We start from the raw sequence: 13603 nt of genomic DNA, 5'->3' as shown, positions 1-13603 counted from the left end.
AATAAATAAATATAAATCAGAAACTTTCTTTTTAAACAGATTCATTTATTGTTGTTTGTTATCAAAGGACCCCCTGAGTCTACAAACGGTGTAGTGGACCACTACACCACACCCTTTGCAAGAAATCGAATGGCATTTGAAAGCATCTTCTTTTGTAACACCAGCTGAGTCAATATCAAATTTATGAAAGATTAGCTGAAATGTGGAAAACAGTGGAAAGCACTTATTAATAAAGACGGCACTGATTGTACAGAACTGAGATAAATAAAGTTCTTGCAGTTAAGTTCTGCGATTGTGCTGCTTTGAAGAAATCACAACCAAACTAAACTGCTGTCATAAGAGCTTTAGAAATTTTGCAGTGGGAGGCTAAAACAAAAACAAAAATGATAGCAACATCAAATAAAGCTTAGTGTCAGCTAGCTTAAGTTTGTAGCTCACACTAAACAGGCTGGGGTTACAAAATAGGTGATGCTATAAAATTGCATATGTCTAAGGACTCATGGGAAGTAAGAAGAGCAGCTTGATCTAAAATTAATTAGATCTTTCCAGGGTCTTCTTTGAGAGTGACTGTTCTGTTGAAGATGAGCTGTAGTGAAACAAAAAAGATTTATGAAGTTAGCTCTCATCATGCATAAGTATTTTAATATTGACCTAAATCAGTGCTTCTCAAATAGTGGGGCCCGCTAGTAGCGGCTTTAGGCACAGGTAATACAGGCAATTGTCTGGGGCGCAAATTTAACAGGGGGGCGGTGGCGGCAGCAGCTCAGTGCTTGGAAAAAAATTTGCTCCACTATTGGTTTACTATTATATGTTATATCACAGAGTTTGTAACAGCCTGAAACCTGGAAACTGCCATCCTTGCAGCTGCGCTCCTGCCTCCTTTGCGCAAAACATTTTCTTTTTCTTAGGGGGGGCCTTGCAAAACATAATTGAGAAGCACTGACCTAAATAAACAACTATTTTGTAAAAGCTTAAACTTTTTCATTCAGTATAAAAAAAGTGACCCTTTATTACCTTGTTTGCAGTGCTGTCAGGGTCCAAAGAGAAGTATCCAACTCTCTCAAATTGGAATTTGTCAAAAACTTTAGCTGTCTTGACTGATGTGTCCACCAAGGCATTGCGGATCACTTCAAGGGAATGCTGAATTAAAAGAAAAAAAATTGAAAATTATATCAACTTTAAATAGAAACAGTTGGCCAGAGGCAATCCAAACAAGCCCTTTCATGCTATAGGCACTCACAGGGTTGATGTCGCTCAAGAAACCATTCGGTACTTCAGATGGATCCTCTGGGTGTTTGTGCAGGAAGCTAAAAAACATGACATTTTTAGATTCAGTGAATATTCCGAATGTAGAGCCATATGCCGGTAACTCTGATTGGAGACTTACAGCTTATCATACAGACGCACTTCGCACGCCAGTGGTTTGCTGACCCAGTGGATAAAGGCCTTTGGTTTTTCTGCAGTCTCAGAACTGCAGCAGGTCACCTCTAGTTCCGCCACTTTACCCTCAGCGTCCTAAAAAAATAAAGAGGAAAAAGTAAAAAAAATAAAACAGCAATGCTGATAAATTATATGAATATTTAGGTTATTTAAATGTACAAAAAAAATAATTTGAAAAATTCTCAACATTGGTGTAAAAGTAAAGCTGAGATTCAGCTCCAAGTCTCACCTTGATGATCTTTTGGATAGAAATGACGTACCCAGCATGTCTCAAACCAACGGGCTGCTCTGGAGTCAGGCGCTTGTAGCCCTTCTCCATCACCTGGTAATAGGGGGGGGGGGGGGGGGGGGAAGTGCAGTTAGCCTTTTTCCCAATCCAATGATTTTACAAAAAACTTGTAGGCAACAAATTGTATTATTATTTTCTAACCTCTCTGAAGTCACTCTGTTCAATGAAGATGGTGCGTGTGAACGGAACCGTGTGGCTTCCTTTGGCCTCATTGGCAGGAAAGTCTGGTACTCGAACATCTGACTAAGGGATCATAAAACAGGACTGGGATGATGCCGTGAAATCAGTCGTTGGGTAAAGGACATTTTATTGAAAGCTCAAAAGAACTTCTGTTGGTTGTCTTCTGTGAGTTTGAGTGCAATCAAGTTATTGTACAAACCTTGGCATTTTCAGGAAGGTTGGTTATGGTGACTTTGAGAGGTTCCAGCACTGCCATGGCTCGAGGAGCAGATTCATTCAGCACGTCCCTCACACATGCCTCCAGCAGGTGGGGCTCTGTGGTTGTCTGGGAAACTGTGACTCCCACCTTGAGCAGAGAGTGAAAAGCTCAACAACAGCATTGTGTTTCCAAGTTTAAGGTGCGTCTTCACCTTCAAGAACCTAATCATCCCATCTATTCAACGTACTCGTGCACAAAAGTTGTTGATAGCCTCTGGAGGGAAACCTCTTCTTCTCAGTGCGGTTAAAGTGAAGAGCCTAGGATCATCCCAGTCCCTGTTTCAAAGAAACATGTGACACTAGAAAACAGCAAACTGGGCAACAAAGCACTACATAAGGACTCATGACCAAAATGACTCAGAATTAGGAGTTTGGTAAAACGATGTGATGCACAATGTTTTAGATCCCTCTGCACCAATAGACATCAAAGATGAAGTGCATAAAAATGGTAAAGTAGCTTACATAAAGGTTGTTAAAGTGTCTTTTTTATATTAAAGAGTTATTTCTTCTTCATGAAATGAAAATAGTGAGACGGTTTACATATTTACAGCCCTGAGGGGTATTTCAGAAAATGTTAATGCCTCCAGAATAAGATAAAAGTCCTAGTTTCATCTTTTCTTATCTCATCCGGGTGACATGTTGACCAAACCAGGATAATAAAGATGCAGTTGAATTAAGCCAGATGCCCATAAAAGTAATACATTAATCAACTTTAAGACTACAGAAGTTCACATTTGGATTATGGATGGAAAATGGATGATAAAGAAAAAAATTATGTAGCAGCTTGTTATAAAGAAATATGAAAAAGTAAGATAAACTGTGCTCATCTGCGTTACTTACAAAGTCAGTTACAAAAAAAAAAAAAGAATTGTCACCGACAGTGATTTAACTCAACATTTAAAACACAAAGTACACAGCTGTGCCATTTATATATAAAAAAATAATATTCCTTAAGAAATCCTGGATGAAACTTTTCTCCTGCTAAAAAAATACAAAACATTTTAACATACTAGCTGAAGTCATCCTACTTTAATATAGGCCAGTCTGTAAGACAGCTGAATTTTATTTGTAACAACAGCATCAACCTCCAGGATGAGTAGACTTCATTGCTCTAGCCTTTGTGCTATAAAATAAAGGATCAGTTTGGTTAAGATGTCTGGAAAGTTCCGGCAAACTCACCTATCTCGGTCATTTATGACCAGTGATTTATTTGTTATGGTTGTAAGTACTAGTTATTAAATAATAAACAAATTTATGTATTTACTATACATCAATAAGACTGGAAAATATATATATATATTTCTTGTTTTTACCTGACAACACCGGTCTCAACCAGCTTGATGATTTTCCTCTTTGACACAACAGTGTAAGTGAGGTTAAGGCGTCCATATTCCCACTGAACAGGGCAGTACAGATCCAGAGCATTACACAGCCAATAATACGATGAACGTCTGATGGATGACAACCATGAAATGGTAAGAACAATATCATACAGCTTACCAAGAGGAAGATCTGTCATAAAATAATCTACACATACCTTGCTTGAAACTCTTTGGTACAGAGAGAATGTGTGATGTTTTCTATGGAGTCACACAGGCAGTGGGTGTAGTCATAGGTGGGATAGATGCACCTTCAGGAAATTCAATTCAATTTTATTTATGCAGCCCAATATTACGACACAGTTGTCTCAACAGGCTTCACTAATTGCACAAAACATAAAATCAGTTGTAAAATACAATAGGTAATGGCTAAACTAAACTGAGCATCACTGCATTTAACCCTCCTTCTCAGTAAGGAAAAAAAAAACAGTAAGTGAAGAAAGTCTTTTATAAATAATTTGGTTAGAAAAAGAAAAAGGTTTTATACCATTCATCTCCTGTCCGATGATGAGGTGTATACTTGATCCGGTAAGCCACAGGATCCATCTTTCCATCCTCCATTACCATCTTCATCCTGAGCGTGGCTTCTCCCTCAGCAAACAGACCTTTCTTCATCCTCTCAAACAGGACCAGCGACTCTTCGATGGGGCGGTCTCTCCACGGTGAGGGAGGGACATTGTGGCCTTTCAGCTCTTCGCCTTTCTGATGGCACACATAGGCATGTCCTCTGTTGAAAAGCCAAAAAGCAGAAGTCAGTGTTGCGACTGTTGGGCAACCATGCACACATACTGCACAGGTTTACCCCTACCTGCGGATAAGATCCACAGCAAGGTCGTAAAGCTTCTGGAAGTGGTCCGACGCGTGCGTCACATCGTAAGGAGTGTAGCCTGCATACCAGCAACACTGGTAAGAGATTGCTACATGCCGTGATAGCTAACAAATGTACATCAAACAAATGAAACTCACCGAGCCACTCCACCATGTCCTTGATTGCAGTGAAGTACTTTTCCTCCTCCTTCTCTGGATTCGTGTCATCGTATCTTAGAAAACAAATTCCATTGTTGGCCTGAAAAGAATTTAGAAGAAGTTGGGGGGAAAATGTGCTGAAGTGATTGAAAAAGCTTTTCTGACTGTTGCCTGACATGGTGGCTCTTACTTTAGCGTAGCCAAAATTGAAGTTAATGGCTTTAGCATGTCCAATGTGAAGAATGCCATTGGGTTCCGGAGGAAAGCGGGTACGGATCTGAAGAAAGTCACACAAAAAGATCAGATTGTTTAAGGATAATATTCTTGATAATGTGTTAAAGTAACACTTCGAAAACAGTTTCTACCTGCCCACCGGTGAACTCCAAGTGCTTTTTCAGCAGGTTCATTGTGTTTGGCGTGACCACATAACCCTCAGTTGTAAAATTTTCTCCTGCCAAAGTGAAATATTAGGACCAGGAATACATCAATATACTTTTTAATGCAACAAAATGTAACATGATCTAAGGTTTTCTATTTGTACCTGGTTTATGGAACTTGAGCGCCTCTCCTCTGAGCTGCTCCATTAGAGACTTCGTCTCTCCAAAGCCTACATCACCTTGGAGAACAGTAAACATGATTAAAGCTGCTTCAACAGAACTAACGGCGTGACTGACTTTATTTACTTCTTACCGTTCACCGACATCTCCTGGTTCTTTACGTCATTCTCCACAACTTTAGCTTTCTGTGGCTGATAGATTTTAAAAAGTCAGAGTGCAATAAATAGTGCATGTGAAACATGCATGAAAAAGAAACCAAAATTAACAATCAGTTCAAAAGAAAAAATATATTGTGACAAGTAGATAAAAAAAAGACATTTTTTAAAGTTATTGAATTGAATTCAGCTGTTAGGCAAATTGGCAGATCACTTAGAAGAGGCCAAATCTTTTCTAGGCTGCACACAGAAAAGTGCAAATTGATTAAATGGCCCACAAAAATGACCACACTTGTCTCCTGAAATTAGGTGCTTAATTTACCTTGGGCTTTTTCTCCAGGTCTGCCTCCGTTTTAGGTCCCAGGAGATGCAGCACCTTCGAAACAAGAATCAGTTTGTTGCAAAACAACAGACATTTGCTTTCAGTCATGTAAAAAAATAAAAATTAAAAAAACCTGCATGTCCACTTCATTTTTTATCACTTTTCCATCCGCCCACTTGAGAGCTGAACGCGCTTCACCTGCAACATACAGACATTTAGAAACCCCGCTGGTCCGTAAGGGTTCAATGGAAGTGATGACTTAGAACCAAACAAGTGTGATCTTATACCCATGAGCAACCCCATGTTGAATCGGTACCTCTCCTTTAGCAGCTGTTCTTTGTGTTTCTCGATCACAGACTCGACCTGCACATCATTTTGCTGTCACTGAACACACTACGACTCCGATAATTTGGGCAAATGTATAATTTTAGTCAATGAGGAATCCTGCACTCACAGCGTCCTCAATCTGCTCTGGCGTTATGACTATTCCCACGCCACATGCCTCGTCAAACTCTGACTGGCTGATCGGATCTTGGGGGTGTGACTTCAGAAACTCCAAAGCAGCTTTAAAAAAAAAAAGGGAAAGAGCCAACAAATAACTTGCTTTAATGTTGAAGTTATAACCAGAAAAGAAGTTGCAGTATATAAAAGAATTACCTGCGAGCTGCAGCTCTGAGCTGATTTTTCGTTGAGCTATATTGATACTGAGAAACTCGAGGCGTTTGGTGTCTTTGAGTCGAGATGCCATACTGTACAACAATGTCCCAATGGTTTTGTCCACCCCTGATGTACCGAGGACATTTTGAGCCTACAAAATATAAACCGCAACAATTGTTAGTTCTCTTCCTCAGAATCCTACTCCTTCCTTTTAGTTGCTTCCATCAGTGGTCGCTACAGAGAATCATCCATCACTCTGTGCTCTTCTTCCTCATTGACTATAACCATGAACCTCTTCTTTGGTCTTCTTCAAGGCCTTTTTTAGTAGACCTGCATTTCTCTCAAAAATATCTAACATGAGTTGTTCCTCTGATGATCCTATCCATCCTCATCATTTACAAAGAGAACCTCAACATCTTCAGCTCTGCCTCATGTCTCTATTCTCATAGCCACAGTCTCTAAGCCAACAGCATGGCTTCTTTCCTTTCATTTTTCTGTCCTTCACCCATTTCAACCTCCTTGCCCACGCCTCACTCTTTCCTTTCTTTTTTGATGCTCTAGCCTGTTGACCCCAATTACTAAAAGTCCTCCACCTTCTTTACTTCTGCTCCTTGTTACCTCACCGTTCCACTTGAATCCCTCAGTCACACACAGGTACTTTCTAGCTGTGGCTGATCTTCATTCCTCTTCTCCACCTTTCTAAATGTTCCTCTAACTGCTCCCTGCTCTCACTTCACATCACAATGTCATCTGCAAACATCATGATCCACAAAGATACTTTTTTTTTTTTCCATCCACAAAGATTCTTGTCTAACCCCCCCGGGCATTCAGTCCACCCATCACCACAGCAAACAAGAAGGAGCTCAAAGCTGATCCTTGGTGAACTCCGCTCTCACAACTTTACAGCACATCTCACCACTGTCTCTAAAACATGTCCTACACAACCCCAACACAATTCTCTGCCTCTCCACACCTTCGTATACAAACCACATATCCTCTCTCTGTATCCTGTCAGACTTTCTCTAGGTCTACAGAGAAACAATCCAGCTCCTTCTGACCTTCTCCAGAACCATTCAATAAAATCTACTTCAATTAAAATGCTAAAGATCTTTTTTAAGTGAGAAAAGTCCAGTTATGCGGGGGGGGGGGGGGGGGGGGAACGAAAGAGAAAATATGAAACTTTGTGTTGCAATACTGCGCGTGTTATTAAAATAGTATAAATATAGCAAGTGAGCTGTCTACAGTCTCATCAGTCTTATTCCACAGCTGACATGTTCTGCAAGGCTCGTACCTGAACTATTGCGTCCCTTAAGGTGGAGCTAAGCGCTCCATTTTTTAGGGTTTCTTTGGCTTTCTGCTCGCTGAGCCCAATCGAAGTGAAAAGTTCCAACGTATCCGCCATTGCTTCGCCAAATATACCAGCACCGCACAGCCACGCCGCTACTTTATGTGACCCGTCTACTCCGAGAAAGAGCAAAGAGCGACTTCCTGTGTGATGCGAAGAAATAAAAAACTGTCAGCAAATAGGAGACTTCAGAGCACGTGTCATTGACCAATTGGAAATCAGCTTTAAACGTGATACCGCCTACTTTGAAAAATAGAGCCAATCAGCTATTTGTTGACATACTCGAAGGAGGGGCTAGTAAAATTGTGGTAATGTTGCGTCAGATTTAATTTCCCTTTTTTATTTCCAACACTGAATTTCAGATTTTGGGTGAACAGTTTATTTTTTTAAATAAATCTATGCTAAAAAAATCATCTTATTTTAGAAATACTAAAATGTATCGTCTCTTAAAATCGTATGCTTTTAAATTTTCGTCTGTTGAACCCAGCAAAACTTTTTTGTTGTCCATCCAAAATGGTCCCATTAACTCCGCAAACGTCTTCCTGCTTTGCAGTTTTTACTTTACAATGATCTGTTTGTTTGTTTTACGCTTCGCAGATCGAAATTCTCTTCTCGTACTACGAACAGTTTGTCTGTCAGCTCATGCTTTTGAGTAGGCAGCTGGGGTATCAAAATTAATATGGCTAGTAGTCACGTGGTTTTAACATCGGGGGCCAAACTATGGAGATCTTTGCCTTGCCTCACTTCAGAGCTACGTCTGGATCTCACTCTTGCCTGTGGACAATCTTTCCGGTGGGTATGCCAGACATCTGACTCGCATCAAAATGCGCCTTTTTCTTACATGTTGCGTCTCATCCCGCAGCTGGAAGGAAACCGCAGAGGGACACTGGACTGGAGTGATGGGAGGGCGGGTGTGGACTCTGACTCAAACCGATGACCGACTGTGGTATCATGTCTACACAAACCAAAAGAAACGGGGAGGAAGGGAAAACAGAGCTGAGGAGAAACCTGAAGGTGTTCCGAATGTGGAAGAGGAGGCACCAGCTGTCACGGATGAGCAGCAAAGCACCATGGAAGCAGAGATGCTGAGAGACTACTTCCAGCTGCATGTGAAGATGGAGGATTTATGCAGGCACTGGGGAGCAGCAGACCGTCACTTCAAAAACACTGCAGATGTTTTCACTGGTCAGTACAGGTTTCACAGAGCTGGAAAAAGTAGTTTAAAAATGTTTACTTTATTTTAGATACGAGTAAAGAGTTTTTTTCTTTACATAGTGATAGTTTGAAGAAATATCATCTATTATCCTAAATTAATTGAATCTTGCATGTAAACATGTGTGTGTGTGTGTGGGGGGGGGGGGCAATTTCTGCTATTTCTTGATGCTAAAATAAAAAATATGAAACAACTTAATGAAAAAGGAATTTTCCCATGTCAGACTTCTTTTAGGGCTTTCATGTGTAGTATACAAATTATTTTCCGAAAAGCGGACACTATTGATAGTACTTAAACTTTCTCTTTAATATAGCACAGTCTCACCTATTTTTTTTAATAAATATAATTTTGTCTACCTTCCATATCAATACTGTTTTACAAGCAGAACAGCAAACTTGACCATCCCAAACACGTTCAGGTTTATTGCAGATGTGGTGATTGATCATGGTTGCTTAGACAAATTAGACTTAGACTTTAATGTACTTATGTCACTTTAATCCCACCTTCCAATACTGATGATATTGTTCCAATGTTATCATTCAGCCCTAGAATCAATGGTATGGTTTAAAACTTCATGAATGCAGGCTATTGCCGTTGAGTCAGAGTGATGGTTTAAACTCTACCCAAATAAAAGTATGGTACAGTAAAACGTATTCCTACTCTTACGTATTACTTACACAATATGTAATTTAAGTAAATACTACTAAGTGAGTCGATATTATCCACCCAGAGGTTTAATGCTGAATGCTAAATGACATTACTTCACAGCAGAATGCAGGAAAAGTTGGTGTTTCCTGAATACTGCTTTGCCTCTAGGTGTCAGGATGCTGCGCCAGGATCCCACAGAGTGTCTGTTCTCCTTCATCTGCACCTCCAACAACCACATCTCTCGTATTCAGGGCATGGTGGAGAGACTGTGCCAGGCTTTGGGGGCTCCACTCTGCCAGCTTGATCAAACTCCTTACCACGATTTTCCAACATTGTCAGCTCTTGCAGGTACTTCGTGCATTGCATCTCCAGAGATCTCACTAATATTTTTGTCCCGTTTGTGTCAGTAGTTAATGTTTTCCTAAATGATACAAAACAGAATATTTAAACGGTGACAGCTCAACCAAAAACACAATATTTCCTAAAATGGAAGATTTTAGAAGAAATAAAAAATTCACAAAAATGTAACATTTAAAGATCATTTGTAACCTATTCCTTGTGGGGTTTTGACCCTCCTGTTTATTTGTCCTTAAATAATACATAGAAAATATAGTTTCTACAAAGAATAATATAGAAAATACATGGATAGGCATAGTTTTAGTGTTGTCACAGTTTTAGTTTCTATTTGATTCTGTGCCTTTTCAGTTTTATTTAAGGCAAATCACCTGTTTGAATTTCTGTCCACGCTGGAAATGTTCTTGCTTTATTTCAGTTGTTTTCTTTTTTCTAATTAACAGACAGCAGTGTAGAGGCTCGTCTTAGGGATCTTGGTTTTGGATACAGGGCACGATACCTCCAGCAGAGTGCTAAAATGATCTTAGACAGCCACGGGTCCCAATGGATCGAAGGTTTACGCAGAGTTCCCTATCTGGAGGCTCGTGAGGCTCTCCGGACACTCCCTGGGGTTGGAGCAAAGGTACAGCTGGCCAAGAAGTTATTAGCCTTTGTTTATGTAGCGATTCATTTACGCTTAAGACTTTATATCTTATGATAGGTGGCAGATTGTGTGTGTTTGATGTCCCTGGATAAGCCAGAAGCTGTGCCCGTTGACACACATGTCTGGCAGATTGCCAAGCGGGACTATAAGTATGCTGCTGATAATGGACAAAAGAGCTTGACAGATAAACTTTACAAAGACATCGGTCAGTGTTCACACTCTATCAATATTATACTTCTAATGTTGTACTTGTTAATTAACACAACCCCAAATTATTGATATACATTTACACAGGAGATTTCTTTAGAAAGCTGTGGGGGCCGTATGCTGGTTGGGGCCAGTCGGTGAGGACTCAATCCAGTGACCTTTAATCTCTGACATTTTGTTTCACTTCTGCTGAAAGTTTTTTTTCTGTTCTTTTTTTAGGTGCTGTTCTGTGCAGATCTCAAGAAGTTCCAAACCCTCAAAGAAATGGGACACATGAAGCAGCCAAAGAAGGAAAAAGAAACACAGAAAAGGTGTAAAAAAACAAAGAAGGATTTTGATGGAAATAAAATCAAAACGGAGCCAGAATATAGGAAAAAGGCAAAAATTTCTGTAAAAAAAGAAAGTACTCTATAGAGTAGACCAAGTTTATGTCAGAAAAACACTAAACTGAATTAGGGTTTTGTTTTTCCACTCACCTTAACTCTTTTATGAAATGAATCATCTTACAACAAGTACCGGTACTACTGCTTTTTTACAACATGGGTATCTCTGTCTATTACATGTGCTGTGAATTCCTATAATGCAACATATTATAGATGTATTTATTTTTTACAAAAAAATAAATGTTTAAGCACAACTTTGTTTTTGTTGAAAATGTTATGTAGGAAATATTAAGACATCACCACTGCTGTGCTTTGCTCATAGGTCTGATGGATGTTTCCACTGCTGGCCTCTGAGTGGCAGCAAATATCAGGAACATTTTATCTCTTCAGATAGTTGTGTGCTAATTGCTTTAGCCAGCTCCCCTTCTTAAAAGAATACATTTCAAGGTTTTTAAATTTATATTCAGCCTTCCGGTCCCTACTTCATGACATTTGCCTGCACATGGAAAAAAAAAAGAACCAAGCATTTCAAAATGACGTTTTGTTTTTTTTTTCTTTTTAACATGATCAAAATCAAAGGAAATTTTATTGACTCTTTGATCTCAGCAAACAGTTTGGACAGTCATGAAGTGTCAAAGCAAGTGAATGTATGTTTATCTATAGGCACTGGTTGACTGTGTTAGCTGGTCTTTTTTTAGCAACCACTACCGTTATCTGCTGTCAGTGCTTTGGGCTCCTTTGAATGTCTCTGGTGATAGCAGGGTCACGTCTCTCAGGGCGTTTAACTCATTAACATGTCTTCAAAGCAGAGATTTTCTTGGAGAACATAATTCTTTAGAAATGGCAGCAGCGTGCCGCATCACAAGGACGTCATTTGAGAAATGTTTTCTGACCCGTGCTCAGCCAAACGGACACATTGCGCGCGTGGTTGTTCGGTCTGTGCATGTGCGTGCTTTACATCCATAGGAGGGGTTTATTTGTGGACCAGAGTGCAGCCATGTGAGCTGATGAATATGTGAGTCAGCTTTCATCCTCATTCCAGTTGAGCGGGGTGAAAGCTGGGGCCTTTAGGCACAGCAAAGATGCAGAAAAAGAAAGCAGAATGAAAATAGAGAAAGAGCAAAAACGGGGATGAATAAAAGGTTGATGTTGGTGAATGTTTTGCAGGAGGAAGCAAAGATAAAGGCAGTGGACATACGCAGAAGAGTGAAACACAGCAACATTGGCTTTTGTGCACCTTTGGGATTATTCATCTTGACAGCATTGTTTTGAACAAAAGGGTGTCATTACTTTTTATAAGCAACAGAAGGCGCTATTTTTTGGCACTTTGGCTGAAGTAAAAAGTCTCCACTGATTTCTAGAAAGTGACAGCTTTGCGGCAGACACATACATGAATAGCAGCTGTAATTCTGCGTTCCCTTTAAAGTGGGTCACAAACATTACATCATCTTTTATGATTTGCAGTCAAACATGATCATAGGATCTCGATTATAAGCACAATTCTGTAAACACATCAAAAACGTATACATGTTAAATGGCATAGAGTATGGAATTCATAAAAGCTGGAAACTTTTTTGCATACCACTGTGTGGCAGCCACTCTTTTGGCTTGGCTGCATGTTTCCTTCTGTCTCCATAGCAATGCAAATCATAAAAAAATAAAACATTTGCCAAACTTTACACCAGATACTCTCCAAGTGCTGGGTTGTAACCACGATTTCATTTAAATCGCCTATTTTGTGTTGTTGCAATTTATAAAGCAATAAAGACTGAATAACCTGCAGTAAGTGATTTAAAACAAACATACTTTTATACAGTAGTTTGGAACAAAGCTATATGTCAAATGTGGCCTTTGTGTGGCAACTTTAATTTAGCCTTTATGATTTCCATAAAGATTTGTTTTTTAAATTTTGTCATCAATGCACATCTCTGAAGAGCTCCAAGTACCCTTGACACTTGTGATCAGGTCCAGAAAAGACAGCACAGAATCAGTTTTAAATGTGTGTAGGACTTATCTTTGCCACGGAAAATAAGTCACTGTCACTCGTGATTATAATGTAAGATGAAGAATGAATCCAAATCAAGCCCATCCTGAGATTTGCTGCAATTTTTGTGTTTAGTTTAATACTAAAGAGAGGTTACTGGCCAAAAAATTGACATATTTCTGCGTAAGCGTTGCTCTTTTTGTATTTGGAGTTTCCAGTGCCTAACCTTCTGTATTTCATTCTGTATTCATTTAAGCTTCATTTGTGTCAGATCAAAGTTTGTGTCCAGGTTGAAAAAGCAGCATTTCAAGCTTTTACAACTTCAATACAACTTTATTCATGCAGGGAAGGATTGTGTTTCACATTAATAGTAACACAGATCATTTTAAAGGAAAATGATGTGACATATGGGAAAAGCTAAAATAGTTATTTTGAATTGTGTTTGATGTGGGGACATTTTGAGTCTGCTGAAATAGATCCTGATGGAGAAGGCAGTTCTCACATGGAAGTCTGTTTTGGGGCCCAGGCACTAGTGGGGGGGTGTACGTGGTTTTTTTTTTTTTTTTTGGGTGGAGAAACTTAAAGTACAGCCTTGGAAGACGTGCTTTTCCCACTTCTACGCA

The 13603-nt window shown here is 39.6% G+C and overlaps 2 protein-coding genes across 2 annotated transcripts; one reads left to right on the top strand and one right to left on the bottom strand.

Annotated features, from left to right (window-relative positions):
* Positions 1–24: 24 nt before the first annotated feature.
* Positions 25–7719, bottom strand: qars1 (glutaminyl-tRNA synthetase 1). Its single transcript, XM_004070531.5, has 23 exons — positions 7495–7719; positions 6204–6354; positions 6001–6110; positions 5834–5909; positions 5680–5744; positions 5547–5600; positions 5203–5260; positions 5054–5128; positions 4878–4963; positions 4703–4789; positions 4513–4612; positions 4355–4433; positions 4034–4273; positions 3705–3797; positions 3481–3618; positions 2356–2443; positions 2109–2255; positions 1871–1972; positions 1670–1762; positions 1388–1515; positions 1241–1307; positions 1015–1140; positions 25–586 (listed from the first exon to the last, which is right to left on the bottom strand). The coding sequence occupies exons 1-23, from the start codon at positions 7603–7605 to the stop codon at positions 536–538; spliced, it is 2325 nt and encodes a 774-aa protein (XP_004070579.3). The 5' UTR covers positions 7606–7719; the 3' UTR covers positions 25–535.
* A 333-nt stretch (positions 7720–8052) lies between these two features.
* Positions 8053–11250, top strand: ogg1 (8-oxoguanine DNA glycosylase). The gene is made up of 7 exons (XM_004070532.5): positions 8053–8340; positions 8411–8733; positions 9578–9757; positions 10207–10385; positions 10464–10611; positions 10701–10750; positions 10833–11250. The coding sequence occupies exons 1-7, from the start codon at positions 8228–8230 to the stop codon at positions 11025–11027; spliced, it is 1188 nt and encodes a 395-aa protein (XP_004070580.1). The 5' UTR covers positions 8053–8227; the 3' UTR covers positions 11028–11250.
* The last annotated feature ends 2353 nt before the right edge of the window (positions 11251–13603 follow it).

Source organism: Oryzias latipes, chromosome 7, assembly GCF_053564925.1.
Source record: "Oryzias latipes strain Hd-rR chromosome 7, Olatipes_Hd-rR_3.1".
Lineage (NCBI taxonomy): Eukaryota > Metazoa > Chordata > Actinopteri > Beloniformes > Adrianichthyidae > Oryzias > Oryzias latipes.
This window is presented reverse-complemented; position numbering and strand designations above follow the sequence as displayed.